General features: G+C 38.7%; 1 protein-coding gene across 2 annotated transcripts in view; it reads right to left on the bottom strand.

Moving 5' to 3' along the window:
• Positions 1-4987: 4987 nt before the first annotated feature.
• SNX2 (sorting nexin 2) overlaps positions 4988-18015 on the bottom strand; it is a 57578-nt gene continuing 44550 nt past the window's right edge. The window contains exons 9-16 of one of the 2 annotated variants that reach the window (XM_037901616.2): positions 17765-17878; positions 17436-17529; positions 10798-11003; positions 9487-9630; positions 8911-8922; positions 6338-6418; positions 6136-6207; positions 4988-5153 (exon numbers count right to left, since the gene is read on the bottom strand). In XM_037901616.2, the coding sequence (XP_037757544.1) occupies positions 5103-5153; positions 6136-6207; positions 6338-6418; positions 8911-8922; positions 9487-9630; positions 10798-11003; positions 17436-17529; positions 17765-17878 (774 nt within the window). In that variant the 3' untranslated portion in view covers positions 4988-5102. The remainder of the gene's footprint in view (positions 5154-6135; positions 6208-6337; positions 6419-8910; positions 8923-9486; positions 9631-10797; positions 11004-17435; positions 17530-17764; positions 17879-18015) is intronic. The other variant, XM_037901617.2, reaches the window with a different exon arrangement.

Raw genomic sequence — 18015 nt, 5'->3', positions numbered from 1 at the left:
CCTTTGATGTCAGAGGACATTCTCCTCCTGACCTTCTGCAAGATTCCTTAGACTCCTAGTCATGTCTTGGAATTTAAACCAAATTTAAAAAAATTCTTTTGGGAGTTCTTGGCCCTGGGAAGTAAGAAATTTAGCCAAACTGGCTGTGCTAATGAAGTCAACATTACGGACCTCATTCAAGCACAGGACTGACCTAGTGTTCCAGCTGGTATATCTGCAAACTGTATTGTACTGGTTCACCCATATCTTTCGATGAGTCATGGCCACAAGTAATTCAAAGGTATGTTTATTGGTCCAATCCTGATTTTCATTAAGAAATTAAGAAAACAACTAATTAGCTGCTTCCTTACACTTTGGGATGACAATACAAGTTTGTATTCAGCAAAGAAATGAGCCTCTAATTTGGACCCAGCACTATCCTTTGGTCTCCTGAATTACACCTGAAGCGCTAGGGCTAAGAATAACTATTTCCTTTATTAAAAATCAAAGTAGAGGCTTGCTTATGGACCCATAGGTCATCTGATTTGGAGTTGGATTTTTTTGCGGTTAAATTTGGATTAATGAAAGGCTGAGGTCTACTCTAGTGCAATCCTGTACAGTGAAAGCAGGACTTCATACGCCAGATATTATGTCAGGCTAGAGCTGGCTGGAAACTAGAATTCCTGTTCTACAGGAAAGTCTGAAGTTTTGTTTTTACTAAAACAGTTTAGATTTTACTACCTGTGACTTGTGTTTTTATATATCAATTTACAATAAAAGTTGAAATATTTCAGCTAATATATTATGACATGACAAAGCATTCTGACTTATTTATTACTTTAGGTTATTTCATATTTTGTTACATAAAATCGATGATTGGTATTCTGATAATTGGCCATTACTATCAAAATTGGTTTGCTAATTGTTTCGGTAACCAGCAATTTCCTATTGAAATTGGTATAATAAAAGAAAAATATAGCTAGGGAGCCCACCATTCCCCAGCTTGGGTTCTGTCAAACCGGCATTTTCCAATGGAAAACGTTTGGTTGGAAAGTTTTCAACCAGCTCCACATCAGATATTATGTGAAAGGGGGAACACTTGGGTTGCAGATGTCTCAGTTAACTGGGCAGCTGCGCACCATGGATAGTCCAAGTCTTTGAAATAGGTTCTTCTATCCCAGCTAGCAGATGAGGAAGCCGATTCCTGTCAGAGCTGGAGACAAACCAGTGTATTTCTGAGCCATCAAATTCATTACATACTGGGTAACTATACTAAGAAGTTCATTATTTTATTTCCATCTGAAGACAAAGGAACTTTACTCAAGTGTCTGGGTGTCTGGGCAGATACAGACGGAATAGAGAGCTTTTAAAAAGCACAGGAAAGAAGAGGAAGGAAAGTATTCTAGGCAGGATATTAGAGTACTTAATAAGGATTTAACCTGACAACAAAAGTTTGGCACACTAAACTTTTCTATTAACTTGATACAGTCAACAATTTAATAAACTATTTTCTATCACATTCCTGTAACATGAGAATATTATGAATAATTTGTTATAAAGGCTTGATCAGCATCTGTTTGGAATGACTAGATTATTCAGGTTTGGCAAAGTCAAAGTCATTGTGAGTGTTAAATAAAATTTATACTACCTCTTTTATATTACTAAATATTTATGATGTGGTAGTGCCTAAATGCCTAATAAGGCAGGGGCCCCATTCTGATGGGTGTTGTACAAACACAGAAGGAAGACAATGCTGGCCCTATAATGCATACAGCCAATACATTTAGAAAGTTTCAGTGTCAACTGTGGGAAAGGTAGATTAGTGGGCAGAGTACAGGGGAATTATTCAGTGGTGCAAGATAAGTGCAGTCTATTATCAGGATGAAAATTACTACATGGACACCACCACCAAACATGATATGCTGCTATATAAAAGCCAAATGAGATATAACTAGATAAAAAATACAGTCTGAATTATAAATTGGAACAGTAACCCATAATAAATCCTCCAAGTTGTGAGCGTTATATCTAGTGAAATTCCATAGGGGTCAGTAGTAGAACAGGTATGCAAAAGAAATCAAAATTTACAAGTAACAACAAAAAAGTGACAGATGGATAGCCAACAGAAGATACACTCAGACAACTAATGCAAGATGACCAGGAAAGTTTAGAACAGACATCCATGTTCAAGGACAGGCGATTCAGTACACAGATACAAACTGGGAAAGTTGCACAACTACAACTGACCCAGGGCTAGTAGACTAAATATGAAGTTTGGATATTAGTGTAAAAAAAATACTTGTATAATATTGATCATGGAACTAGGGAGATGACACTATATAGCCAAACAGATGGCTCTTGGAACGTTAGAATAATATCAAATGCATCTCTAACTAAACCTTCAAGTTCAATACGTATATGAAAAAAAGCCTGAACACACAAGAGGGGCAGTAAAAACTGTACAACTCTTGGGATTAATAGGCATGCAAAGATTGAAGCTACTAAAAGATGCTGAGAGGAGGTGGAAAAATGTTTAGTGAAAAGGTATTTATTATATAACTACACAGAAGGGAGTTCAGCCTAGATGTTAAAGTTACAGAAGACTTGTGAGCAACTCCCCACCATGGGAGACGGTCAAGGTATATTACTTCAGACATGGTTAAGAAGAAGGGATGATGTAATTTTTAGATTGTAAGCTTCTCAGAGAAAAGATTATCTTATGTACTGGCACTACATGAGACAGGGCCCAGTATATTATATTATGTAGACCAAATAATCATATAATATTACGACTGGAAGTGACCTTGAGAGGTCATCTAGTCCAGTCCCCTGCACTCATGGCAGGACTACGTATTATCTAGACCATCCCTGACATGTGTTTATCTAACCTGCTCTTAAAAATCTAACGATGGAGATTCCACAACCTCCCTAGCCTATTTATTCCTGTGCTTAACCACCCCCACAGTTAGGAAGTTTTTCCTAATGTCCAACCTAAACCTCCCTTGCTGCAATTTAAGCCCATTGCTTCTTGTCCTATCCTCAGAGGTTAAGAAAAACAATTTTTCTCCCTCCTCCTTGTAACAACCTTTTATGTACTTGAAAACGGTTATGTCCGCTCTCAGTCTTCTCCTCTCCAGATTAAACAAACCCAATTTTTTCAATCTTCCCTCATAGATCATGTTTTCTAGACCTTTAATCATTTTTGTAGTTCTTCTCTGGACTTTCTCCAATGTAAGTGGGTTTTCTAACCATATATGCGATAGGAATTTAAAGTTTAGTATTTCTTACTGACTTGATTGGATTTAAAATACTATAAAAAAGCCATACATCAGGCCGCAAAAGGTACCTCTCTCTTTTTTAAGTGCATAGTCTCATCGTTTTTTGCCCATTTATTTTCTCCTCAACTCCCAATAATGCTGATGGGTCTGCTCAGATAAGGGTATAGTGAAGTGATGGAATTTGCTCAACTAATGAAAATTCAGCTACAGAGTTTCCCTGTGTTGTGTTTGATTCAGGAAATATCAGCTGAGAAGAAAAAACAGTAAGTGTTTGTATTCATTTGGTTCAAGAATGCAAACTATAAAAATATTGCTTTTTGTTTATAACCAAGTATGGACTAAGTGAATTTGTGGGCCTGATACACAGTCTATAGCATTCTTATGATTATAATCAGAGTTTAGTAAGTAGGAGGTAGTGAAATGCACACAGTTTTCTCGTGATCATTTGACAGAACTGTTTAGCATTAAAACATCTACTCTGGAAATGAAAAGCAAGCAGTTCTATATGCTATTACTAGTGAAATAACTTGAACGGAACCAAAACCACCAATCAAAAATAGTTTGCATGTCTTCTATGTCAGTAGTTAAACCCCTACCTCAAACATAATAAGCAAACTACTAAAACTTGAGCATAGATATGCAGACTACACAAATAAAATCTATTCTCCATGCAAATAATTCTCTAATTTTCTCATAAAAAATCATAGCCTTATTAAAAAAATTAAGTAACATACTAAACTTATTACTGCCCACTCCCAATTAAACTACTTATGTGCTTTTTCCTGTTCCCTGCCCCATCCCTGTGATTATCAAAATATTAATGTGAACAAGAGATTTTCCCCTCGTAACCAGTCTCAGAAGATACATGATAATCAGACTGCGATTTGATCTCGATTAACTTCATCAGGACAGTGTGGTTGTAGTACCTGAACAGGTAGGTGACATTCTCTGATGAGGGAACCATATATTGTCAAGATACTCTATTTTCAGGAAAAAGAATCCAATTTACACCTGCCCCCATCACCACTGGACAGTCTCCATTCTACTGATCATATTAGTTTTAGAAGGAGTTAAGAATCCATCATCTTGGCAAATAAGTGTTTCAAAAATAAATGAGAAAGGAGTGGGATTTAAAAGTTGGCAAAATAGAAAGTGTTTTTTCCAAGAACACTAATAAAATGTTTTTCATAACCTTTTAACATTTAAGTTTAATTCTGCCATGGCAGCTAGTGTACAGAAACTTAACTCCTTGTGCCAACTTTTCATTTAAATAGTTAATTTAGAACTACAGTTCCTGTCAGTGGTTTCTAAAATTCTATCTCCAGTTTACTAGAAATGCTACTTCTAAGTAATCTAGAAAATTACTAATGTTATAGAAAAATGAAGGTAAAAATAATGTATAACTAATGTTTCACAAGGTACATCCCTTTATTTTTGTAATCACAAAATCATGATTTTGTACAGGAATGTGTAAGTGAACATTAATTAATGCAATTAAATTTGTTTAATAAAGATCAGGTAAACATACTACAGAACATATTGTATTGTAAAGAACAAAAATATCGTAACTTTCTGGCCTCGCAGTGCACATTTTAGTGCAAGTATTAAGACACAATAGTGTTCAATTCAGCAAAATATTGCAGAATATCATGCCACAGTCCACTTCAAAGAGGGTCAGGACATGCAGCTTGTTAATAAAATGCTGTATTATATAAAAAAAGACATGGTAATTCATAAAATATATATAGTGGTTTATTTGAATGATTTTAAAGTGATTTCACTGTGGAATTTAGCTTAACCGGGACAAACATCCAAAGTGTCTTCTGGTTTGGAGTATTCTTCTTTCTAGGCAATGGCTTTGGCTTCAGGTAGGAATGCCTCCCAGTATTTTATCAGCTTGGGGAAAAGGAAGGAAAAAAAAAAAAGTTCAGCATTTTCCAAAAGCATGTTTTCTGCCAACATGGCAATTGCAGGAAAGCACCAGGTAGTAATGTTTACATAAATCCATTCATTACTATGTGGTAATCTCTAAAAGTTGACACTTCAGTCATTTGTCTTTACACAATAAGCATGCATATATTTACAAATGTAGCTCTCCTCTAGGGAGATTTCTCACTCCACTTCTAGCAAACGTGATGGGGTGAGAGACTTGGAAAGAATCTGGATTGATGGAAGACGGAGGATTAGGATACGTTACATGTAACGGAAAAGAAGGTTTTCCACCCGAAATAGCATTTATACATTACTCACATGGGAACGGAACCCACTCTTAAGGTAATTTTACTGTTGTTTGACATTCAGCATTTGTATCTGTCAGGTGAATACACTAAAATCCAAACACTCAATTTCTAAAACTAAAATACACACCCCTCCCATAATAATTTATAAACACTTCACTCTATGACTAAAAAAATTCCATACTTCCAAATTTACTTTTGAGATTACGAAGCATACGAGTGTCTTAAGTGAGAGTACCTATATTATCTTATAGTTTTTGCATACAAGACCAATGTGGCTGTTTCAAGAAAAAGCAAACTTTCTATAGCCCATCCACATGTAAATAAATTACTTCAGTTAATCAGTGATAGAAAAAAACAAGATTAGGAGCATTTTTCTCCCCCCTGTAAACATACTGGAGAGAGGGAAGTTTAAAAAAAAAAAAAGTTACCAGCAGTAACATGGATGAAAGACAGCACCAGTATTCAAAAAGTGAAGTTCTGTTTCTTCCCTAACCCTCCCAATCCAACCTAGAATGATGGCAGTTTTTAATTTTACTAAATTTTACTAACATCATTTACAATTGAAAAATTCTCAGTCAGAGCTTCATATTAGGTTAGTAATGAAACCCATGGAATGAGTTCCGCAAAGTTTAGCTTACCTGCTGTTGTGTTTGCACTAATGATTCTAAGTACTTGATAATAACAGTTTTAAAGTCTTTCACTCGTTCCTTCTGTTAATAAATGAAACAGATTAATTCTGGTAGATTAATGTAAATAACTGATTTTTTAGAATGCCATATTGCTATTAGATCTTTACAACAAATGAGATTGTCACTGAATTTATAAAACAGGTATACATGCCTCAAATCTTCCCACTTCTTTGCGTATGGTTTTGGAGATCTGTTCAAAGTCTCTCTCCCCTTGCTGAACTTTTGTCTCCCACTGGCAAAGGAAAAACGTGCACAGATAAGACTTCATGTTACTCATTCACATACCTAGAATAAGTAGACAATTCTATCTATAATTTACCAGCACTAACAAATTAAGGAGAGAAAGCATTTTATTTCAACAAAATGCTATTTGCTTGGAGTTGAAAAGTAAGAGTATTTAATTTAAATTTGACAGAGCAACATTTTAGGGAAACTCAAGTTAATGGCATGTCAATCCAACTATATTTTACACTGAGGAATGCCAAAAAAAATCTGTCATTTAACAATAGCTTCTTTAGAGCTAATTATACAGACTTGTTAGCAAGAGCCCATTATTCACAGCAAACTCTTCCTATATCAGTTAAAACGTTCTTTAGTGAAACCTTTAATGGCACTGCCTGTAAAAGGAGCATCCAATTAAACTAAATTACCTAAAAAGTTACTTTTAAAAACCTTAAGTTGTCATACTTCGTAGCATGCCATTAATATTTCACTGCCACATACAGCCTGGTTCAGGATCACTAGTTATTCCTAGCTTATGGAGAAAGCTCCAGCTGCACAACGTACAGCATTGCCAGGTATGGTACCTTGTCCATAACTGCTGTAGCCAGTTTTCAGAATCTGCTCTCTTCCCTGCACAAACTGAGATACAATGTGCACAGCTGCTGTTGATAGTAAATTGAGAAGATAGAAAAAAAGGCTTGCAATTCTCAGTGTTTGCAGCCTATTACACTTTCATACAAAGAGGCTTCAGGTTTTAAGAAACATTCAGAGGTTGAGATTGACAAATTTAGTTTCAAGGTGCAACTGAAACATGGGGATCAGCTGCCTGGTACAATCATCATCTTATAAACCAACCAACAGGTCAAACATACCAAAAATTTAGTAAGATCAATCTATATTAGGTTGCCAGCAAGAAAATACTATTCCCTCTCCCCAGATAATTCTATAAACAAGGTGATATTCAGTACTTAGCAAAGGATGCACTGCAATATATTTTGCATCAAGGAACAATGTTTGAATAGTTTTATAGCTGGAGATATACAGCAAAATAAAAAAAAAAGTTAACATTTAAGTACATTTATTCCAATTTCCCCTATCTTTATTGTTCAAATGCCCATTCTGACATGGAATAAGCAATAAGCCACAACAGGATGTGCTTCAGCAGGCTTTTGAATTACACCTTAGGGTACATCTAAGAGGTGCACTACAGAATTCAAAGCTTACAGTGGGGTATTTGGCTTTGAGCCACCTTTGCACGATCCCTCTCCTGGGCTGCTCTGGAGAGACCCCCTGGCATTAACTTAGGCAGGCTTGCCTAGATGAAAAGTTAGTGCATACAAAGCTGGAGTGTAAATCTATAATGCACTAGCATGCTGAACAGTAACTGGCTGTGTTAGGTCAATGCACACTAGTGTGCGGTAGCATGGTCCACATGACCAGTTAGTGTGTGGCATGCTAGTGAGCTGTAGATTTACCCCAGCTTGCTGCACACTAGCTTTTCAGACAGACAAGCCCTTAGGCATGCCTGGTGGCCTGTCAAGTTATGACAGCTGAGCTAACCTATGGGCTGCAGCACTCCCTAGAATCTCTGTAGTACTGTATTCCAGTTCCAATACAGATCTTCCACTGCCAGCCCTGCACTCAGCATGCCCTCTATACTAAAGATGGGGGGATGAAGGGGGAAGAGAAGGAATCAATGGAAGTCAATCTTACAGCCATCTTCTACAGTTCCAGGGGAATCCTTCCCTGGTTGGAAACGGAGCTTTTAGGGTCCCTATATGCCACTCCAGCCCTTTTACCAGGTATAAAGGAGCTGAGACACAAGTGAAGATCTTGCCACTCATGGGCTTCATGCCTGGGAAGTTAACAAGGACTCTTAATCCACACTCTGGAGTGGCTTTTAGCTATTTGACTATGGCTCAATAATCTGATTAAAATTAAATCATCAATATTTGGAATTGTGGTTTCTGCAACAAATCCTTCTCCTTTTCCTAGTAGGAAAAAAGGAATCCTGCTTTGGGCCCAAGTAGGCCAGCCCTGTCCTTCATTTCCTTTAGTGTAAAGTCAACAGAATACTTAAACATCTTTTTTGGTGTAATGGGCATAGAGTTTTTGCTCTTTTTGGTAATTACAATTCACTGTTTTGAGTTTGTGCATGGCAGTAACACCAAACTGTCCAGCAGCCATTGAGACAATCTGTGGACAATCAATGATTCTCCTAAAAGTCAACAGCACCCGAGAGCCAGTGGGTGGTAAAATATTTTGTGGAGAAGGCCAAGTTCTATTTGTAAACTTCCTCAAGTCTAATATACAAAACACTGTGAAAGTGCAGAAAGGACAAAGCAGCTTGTGATTAGTGACCAATGAAGCAGCCAAACAAAATAACTGTGAAGATTTTAAGCTCTATTATGCAGTGATGTTTTCCCACAATTTGATGACAAAGTTGGTACACACTCTTTAGAGTATGTGTATTAAATTCAAATTTAAAAAAAATTGTCCTACCTCTTCAATTTCCTTGGTGAAGCATGACAGAAAAAGTGTATAAATTATGATAAACTTCAACATGTTACATTTAAGAACTTTTACTGAAATTATACCATATATATATACACACACACACGTGTGTGTGTGTATATATATATATAGGTGTAAACGTTGCACCAATAAAGAAAACATGGAAATAGTTTTCAAATAGTCTTTTTAAATTTACTTGAGTGATACACTTTACTTTTAAAAGCCAGAAGACAGTCATTTAACTGCACAGAAGTAAACTGACTCAATCAGTAAAGAATGTTTTTGAACTTTTCCGTGTTTTTGTTCCCCTCCCCATTCTGTAAGACAGAATAAAAGCGCCTTACAGATTTCATATTGGTGTAACAATTGTGCACAATTTATATTTAATTAATACCATTCCTTTTAACAATTTCAGTAAACATGGAAAATAGCAAATGTGTAAGTGATTTAAAAATAAAAATCCATATAAAAGTAGTGCATTATGCTGATGAATGAATCAATGGAAAATTTAGGCCTTCAGAATATAAGTCAGTATAGTAGTCAGGCGTTCAACTTAATGATTACCTCCTTTATCTCATCTTTAGCTTGCTGCAGTTTATCAGGTTTGTTGGCAAGTTGGAGCTTTGCTTCAGCCTCACGTTTTTTCTGTAAAGTGACCTGAGCATCTTGCCATTTCTGCCAGCATTTCATTCGATGATCTAACACACCCTGTAAGAGTAATAATGCAACAGAAAATTATTATTTTTTTAGTATCATGTTAACTATGACAATGTGCTGTAAAATTAAAGAACAGGAAATAATGACTGAGTAAGACCTACTCTGCATCAGATATCTTGCAAATGTCTCCTAATCCAACTGTCTTACTTTTTCATAATAACTGTATTAGAAAAATTATCTGACTACTGCAGAATGAAGTCCTCACTATATCTACATACTAAGGAGTACTAAGGAGCAAGGGGCCATCTCCTGGGAACATACAGTTTACTCTCTATATCCATTCAGCCCTTTCTCTCTCTCCCAAGACCGTTGACAAGGCTGCCAATTATGGAGGGTTAGTATGTTAATACTAATCTGTTAGAATCTGCATTTAGACCAGTGATTTCATTTTTATAGGCCACTCAGCTGTCCGGTAATATGTTTTGGTGGAAACAGATCAAAGTAGTAAGAATTAAGTTTTAAGTGTTCATAAGCTTAAAGTAATTTCTAAACCAAAACATACCTTCTGATAAAATGTTGAAAGATACATCCAGATAAATTACTGTTGAAACACTCTCTTACATCCCCAACAAGTAATCAAAAGCTACTGGTACCAGATAGCACAGTTTACACCCTCACTGAACACTCCTACAATGCTTTTAAAGTCCTAATAGAGCTACAATAGATATTTTTTCATCTCTGGCATCTCACATTAAGGCCTCCAGACACATTGAAAAAAAAAATCTTTAAGACAAAAGTACAGCCCTGTAACTCATGTTCCACTACAAGTTAATATTTTCTGTACCTGAATATAATAAGCACACCATGCTGAACAGTACAATGTCCTTATACAATAAACATACTTCCTAGGACTATCATTCACATATATAAATTCTCCATTTAAGTTTACACAATGTTTGGGATGTTGGAGAACCCAAATTTGATTAATCCACATTACACAACAGTTTATAGAGTGGGATGCAGCAATACTGGAAAAAGGGGAGTCTCCCTAGCAATTTTCAGTGCTAGCTTGAAGTCACAGTTCTCCTTGCAACAGTTTTGCATTTATTTTCCCTTCTATTGCCCATGCATTCTTAGCCTGTGAAGAAATTGTGACCTTCAACATAAACCCTATCTTGCAGCAAGATAAACAGGTTACATTTTTAAAACAGTGCTTACTTTTACTGCAGCAATAAGACGAATGTAGTCACCGAGCAATTCTGAGAACACATAGAAGTCAGCAAAAGCTTGTTCTTGATGTAACTGGTCTATTTTCTCCTCAACTTCTGCCAGCTGAGACAAAGCTCTAGATAAAGCAGTGTGGTCCTCAGAGTTACCTAACATAGCAGCACTTTTAGCGAAGGCAGCTGTGTTGGCTGAAAGCTCTGAAAGACAAGAGTAAAATTCAGTGTGAAAGTTTTTCAGAAGTTACTCCTGGGGGGAAGTCTGAACCACTGTGCATAATTCATGTCCCCCTGCAGATTTTTTTCCCCTCCAAGAATACAGATTCTGCTGGAGAGAAGCTGCAGTTATACCTTTCGCCCATCAAGGTCTGCTGTGGAGCCAGAAGAGAGGACAGCCAGCCGGTGGAGAGGGAGGCGAAGAGGCTGCATTCCTCACAGCGGGGCCAGGTAAGGAGGCAGGGGATGGATGGAGCAGGGCACATGGGGTTGCTGGGTAGTCTCAGACTGTGGTTCAGAAAGGCTAATATGGGAGGGGGGGGCAGGAAGACAGATTGGGGCATGGACTCAGGCAGGGCCAGATTAACCTTTTGTGACCCTGGTGTCAAACATATTTGTGGACCCCCATGTGGTTGTTATGGGCCCCTTCTGAGGTGGGCCTGGCGCGACGGTGCCATTGGTGCCATAGTAGATGCGGTACTGCCGGGATGGGGATGAAAACATTTATTCAAAAACAAAACGAGATATCTGAAGGCACACTTGATTGAGACCTCCACTCGGGCCATAGATAATCTGGGCTAGCATCCATATACCTAGAATACTCTCGAATTTGGTTTGTGAGGGAAGGGGTTATTTGTTAGTTTTGTCTTTTTTGTTTAAACACTCAGGGCCTCCTTGGGGCCCTGAACATAAGTGCTTAATTAGTACACTTATGAGCCATATTAAGCCCAAATTAGCAGTCAGTGGAGTTGCACCTGCATCTCCACACCACCACCTCCTCCACCCAAAGTTATGTTTTGTAAATACATTTTTTTAAAGCTGCATTTTCTACTTTGATACAATGATGTTTACAAAACTTTTTTAAGAAGTTAGTTTCTTTACCCTATCTCTCCCTTTGCCTCACCACCCCTCATGACTTCAAGTGAAACAGTAAAATTACTGGGGAGGAGTGTGGGGAGGAAAATTGCTGGTGCCCATTTTTTTGCAGGGAGAAAGGACCACTGAGAGACGCACACACACTTTACCACAAAGGCTACCACAAGCCAGCCTCAAACCCCTACCCAAAGCTTCACATCTGGGCTCTTCTCCCGTCCCTCCTACTGTCCACACTCCACCCAACTAACCCCCACTTTCACACAAAGGCTTTCCTCAATCTCCCTGCTACTGCCTCCCACACTTTCACCCCAGGGCTATCATGTCCCTCCCTTCTACTGCCCTCCCCCCCACAGCCAACCTCCCACCTTCAACCCCGACTCTCTCCATCACCCCACACCCAACCCCCACCTTCAACCCAGACTCTCCTCGCCCTCTGCCCCATCAACCCCCACTTTCATACTCTGCTTCTTTTACCCGCCCCACCGAGTCTCCGCCAACTCCCCCATTGCACTTGGACTTGCCCCACAACTGCCCCTTTTCCCCCAAACTGTGCTGCACCCCTTCCCCTCCCCAGAGTGGGAGGGGGGATTTCTGGGCATTCCCACTGGCAGGGAGCGTGGCAGCCAGCACTGCCCAGCCCTGCTGTCACCGCCCCTCCTGCTCCTGGGGACCATAGACAACCACTCCCCACCCCCGCGCCACGAAGTTGCAGGGTAGAGACCGTGCCCAGGAGCCCGCAGCCAGGCATCAGGGTACCAGGGGGCTGCACACTGGGAGTCACAGCACCGCAGCTGCCCCCGGCTCCCCACCACCCCAGGAGAGCAGGGGAGACTCGGGGTGGGGGAGCAAGCCAGGAGCCACCATCCTGTGCCCCATGAGAGAGGGAGGGTGCAGCGGGATCAGCGCCAGGAACCTTCTTTCTGAACCAGACCATTTCCTTGCTGGGGCAGCATGGCGCAGGGTATTCTGGGACGAATAGTGCAGCTGGCAACGCAGGTTCCAGGGCCTAGGGGAACACAGAGGCATGCAAACTACAATTCCCAGTACACCCTGCAACACCCAGTCTCTATTGCGCCTTCGCGCTTCACTTCCTGGGCTGCTGACTGTTTCAGCCATCGCTGGGAAGTTGCTGACTCTTCACATTGCTGGGCTGTGGCCAGGGCTGGATTAACCCTTTGTGGGCCCCTTCCAAATGTGGGCCTGGTGCCACCGGAGCCATTGTAAACCTGGTACTGGGCTCTGGAATAACTGGGGAGACAGCACTAAGATGGGGCTCAATGGGAGGGGGGCTGCAGGGCCACATGGGGATGGGAGAGAGGGGTTGGATGGACACATGGGGATGGGGGAGGGAGCTGCAGGGACACACGGGGAGAGGAGCAGATGTGCCTGACTAAATGGGAGAGGGTAGGGGTTAGCCCCAGGGTCTGCATGAGGGAGGCTCCCCAACTCCCTAACAATCCCCCCACAAAATAAACCCTGTTCCATACTTCTCCCACCCACACCTAACAACCCTCCAGGTTCACTCTCAGGCTCCTTCATTACCCCCGACTCCCCCAAGCTTTTGCACTGCTTCTGAGGGGTGCAGGAAATACATTTCTGTATTGTAGTTTAAGTCAATTACTCAAAGTTCCATATTAATATGCCTAGTAAAGAATCTTTGTCAAAAAAAATTTCCTGAATTTTTTTTTGTCTGTATTGTTACAGATATGCTTGTTTACAGGTATTTTGAAATACATTACCAAAATAATTGAAATTGGCATGATTATATTGTGTTATTTTGACAAATAAAATATGCAGAGTTTTAAAATATTGTGCGCAGAATTTTTAGGTGCAGAATTCCCCCAGGAGTAAGTAAGTAGTATTCTGGTTTCTTCCTAGAGTTTATAATGAGGCTATAAATTACCCATTAGAAAGGAAAGATTATAAAAGTTCTTGAGACAAGACCACCGATGTTCCCCAGAGATAGGCCTGTGTTTAAAGTAATTCAACTTTCCACCTGAATACAATTCTGCAAATATATCTACACTTTTAACTTACCCTTTCCAAAGCTTGTGAGGAAAAAAAAGCATATATAGCGAGAACAAAAACAAGGCACTGAGAAATAACCATATACAGGGGGCTAAGTACTGCCCTTTCTCTGCAGCAAAACTCAAGTCAATGAGCATGGTGTATCAGGATCAAGTATATAACTCAAAGTGGAAGAAACTGTTAAGTACTGGGGCTGGAGAAAGTGAGGAAACTAAAAGGTTTCCATTTCTGTGCTTTGGCCTGAACTGTATAAATTCAAATACTTCTCTTAAGCAAACAAATCAGGATGAAGATAAAACATTCAATTTTTTGAGAGACAGTTATGGATCCTAGAACTCCAAATTTAAAATTCAAAACAAAATTCAAGATAACGGTAAAAACATTAGGCTCAAATGCCCAACCACTGGCCTGTGAAGGCCAGCCCTTATGTCTATCCTGTAATCCTGTTTTGTAAAATTCTACTCCTGAATTATGAGTAAAAAAAAATCTTCGATTATCATCTGTGTCCTAACGTATCCTGTCAAACTGACCTTCTGCTACAGAACTATGCTCCAGAATCCCAGCTGTCATTGAAAAATAAGTTTCTAGCTTTCATGGTTTTGAGAAAAATCTTGAAATAGTGAACTGAGTTTAAAAACCATGGACTGTTGTCTTTGTATGTGTAGACAGCCCAAAACAGTAACTTGAGAGGTATTATCTTTCATCCTCACTCAGGGTCCCACAGACTCTCTGATTCTGTGACCACAGAAGTCACTATCTGCTCAGGCCAGGTGATCCACATTTTGCTCTCTATCTCCCTGACCCGGCTGCAGCTTCCTCTCACTCTCCAGCTTTTCCCACAAAGGGCAATTACCTGGCTTACAGTGCACACTCATTGCACAGTTCTATGGAGCCAGGCAATAGAGCATAAGGGGGTCAGAGCCAGAGTCCAGCATAGAGCCAGGGAGCAGGTGGAGCCAAAAGTCTTAATTGGTAAAATAAGCTGCCTGGAGAACAGCGCATCACCTGAGGCCTTGGAAACTAGGGAATGTGTATTTGAGTGTGGCTATGCTCCCCACTTCCCTGGCACACACGGGGGAAAAGGAAGTTCTGAGCTAGGCTGTCTGGACAACACTGCAAGAACAAAGACCCAGTGAATGGAGCCATGCTGCCTGGAGAAGAAAGCAAAAACTTATGCTCAAAAATGCTCAACTAAAAATACGTCTTTACTAGTTTTATATCAATAAGAATGTTCAACTATGAAGCACAGATGCACATGTTTGGAAACAGGGTGGAAAGGAATGAAGTTATTTCATGAGAGAATAAATTAACACTGACATTGAGTTTAAGGGTACTTGCTGCAGAATACACACTGCCTCCTCCTATCCCTCCACCCCCAATTCTAATCTTCTCATGGTAAAGGATGGGCAAGTCAGTTTTCTGTTTTAAAAGGCTGCCATAATCACATGGGTGGCACCTTTGTAATTAGGTGCACTTACATCAATATATGAAAGATGACCTACTCGTAGTATAATATGAATCCAATAAAAGATATTTCAACATTATCTTCAAAAAATACTTACACACATTTTTATGTTTAATTTTCATGTTTAATTTTATGCAAATCATTTTTAATAATCTTGCTGTATTGAGTTAATTCGTACAAACAAGATTTGATAAACAATTGCCTATGTGCATGTTAGCTTATGTCACAGGTAATCCATTTGGAAACTTGACAAAACTTATAACTAAGGTAACAACAGATTGTAAAAAGCAGCACCACATAAATAAGGCCAATGATGACAAGAAATGTTTGTAACTTTAGTTTTAAAGTTTTCCTCCTCCTTTTCAGGTATTTAAATAAATACATGTATCTATGGCTTTTTCAAAAAATAACTCTTTGGTCGTTATTTGCAATTCTAGCAGCCACTGATCACACTCCCTATATAGTACCAAAGCAAGTTTCCATTTTCACGTGTTCATAGCATCCTGAAATATCTATCTTTAGGACTGAAGTTTTAACGCCATCTCTGCCTGAAGATCAACATCTTAAAAATTAAAAAAAAAAAAAAAAAATTTAAAACATGAGCAAAATCTCATTTGAGATTTAGAAAAGCAATTTAAGATAAAATTCCACACTTCCAAGTGTGGAAAAATTATTAAATATAGGGTTACAGCAAAATGACTGTAGTTTGAAATTTGGCACAGGGAGTAGTGTGCATTTGGTAAAAGTTTTGAAACTGAAGTCCACCAATTTTTCAGTCACTTAGCATGCTCAGTAGATACTTGTTAATGTTTGCTTAGAGTTTAATAAAGTCCTTTCCCGTTTGACACCACTGTTTATTCTTGTTAGCAGGCCTAACTAGCAGGTCAGGCAGGCACAGGGCCTGCGTTATGGGATGCATGAGGAAGAATACATATCATTAAAGGATTTTCCAGTGTGTTAATAAGGGACAAAGATTCTGTATTTTGTGTTTTCACATCTATCTGGAGTTTTGCTGCATTCTCAAATGTTATAATGTGCTGTAAGCTACGATTTTACTTTCTTAAAAAGGTTATGTTTCTATCTTTCTGTTGTGGAGACATAGCTGATAATCTAAAACTGATACTCTATAGCACTATTAAGCCCTGTACACAAAAAAACCTGTCTGGCTAAAGAAATGCAATGGTTTAAGCTAGCCCTTCTCTATCCCATTCACTTTGATCAGACAAAAAATCAGCTACTGACAATTTTTACTTTTAAAGAGACAAATTAAATGCAATGACGACTTATTCAAAATAAAGTTGGCTTAATTCAAGGGTTAGTTTCAACAGCAGCATTTATCTGACCATGTTGCACATAGATTTACATAATAATTTTTATTCTCGTTTTGTTTAAATGTGTAAATTCATAATCTTGTTTTTTACACTCTAAACTATACATAAGACATACAGGATGCACAACAAAGCATTTCTTGACCTATCTTACCTATAGTCATTTTGCATCAACTGTTAAAACTGCAACCTTGTTCTAAAACAAATATGTCCTTTGTAATTGCTTTAGCTTTACCTGTAAGGGTGACTGTTAAGAGTAGAATTGGTAATCACCTGTAGAATAAACTTGTGTATCACCCATGTTTTGTACCATCAGAGGCAGACAGTTCACTCATGCAAAGCTTGTACTAAGCAAACAAGTCTTCTTGAGAAAAGAATCCAATGCTATAATCAATATAGCAACCTTTAAAAATTCCCTCTTTAATGGGTATAATAGGAATTGTATACATTTGGGATAATAAAATGCAAGTTGAGGGATACAAAAGAAGTTCCTAAATGTTTGATAAGTTTAAATAAAATAAAGGTAATTTTAAGTTGGAAAGTTAGTGTATGTTTTGTATTAAACCACAGTATACTTTGAGTCTCTGGCTAACTTACCTTGTATTAGTTGCAAGTCTATAGTAAAATTTAATTTAACACCAATATGAAATAGTTTGTTTTAATAAAGAATTTTAACTCTTGAGGACTGAAATTAACACCCACATTAAAAAAAAAACCTACCTTTTCTGTGGCAGACCAAGGCTTCTACACTGGCATGAAGTTTCCTAAGTTGCTGATCCAGATTCTCAAATTGTTGCTGTTTTTCCTCAAACCACTGGCAAAAGATGAAAAAAAACAAGCAGTACAAATTACGTTACTAACAACAAACTACATTCCTTGTTTTAAAGGAACAAATTAACCACGTACAACCATGGTGGTCAACTGATGCAGCTGAGAACCCAAGCCAATAAGTAAATTAATATCCCATTTTCTACTCCTACAGCCTTAAAACGCAATTGTTGAGTCTCATTAATTTGTCTCGTTATTCAAGTAGAAAAATCAGCTCTTACTGCATCCGATTCATTCATCTTGATTGTCATTTTGTTGACAGCGTCGGCAGCCTTGTTCACCATCCTCAATATTCCTGCTCCACTCAGAGCCTGGGTGTTAACTGCTCTTGGCAGCTGGAATTGAATGACAAATAAGGGCAAACAAACCGGTTAAAAGGCTGGAGGTTTAACTGGGCACAAGAGGGACTGAAAAGGATGTAGTGTTTTCTTCACTCTCATACATTTCAATATAGTAGAACCTAATTTCTCAA

The sequence above is a fragment of the Chelonia mydas genome, chromosome 5 (assembly GCF_015237465.2).
Source record: "Chelonia mydas isolate rCheMyd1 chromosome 5, rCheMyd1.pri.v2, whole genome shotgun sequence".
Lineage (NCBI taxonomy): Eukaryota > Metazoa > Chordata > Testudines > Cheloniidae > Chelonia > Chelonia mydas.
This window is presented reverse-complemented; position numbering and strand designations above follow the sequence as displayed.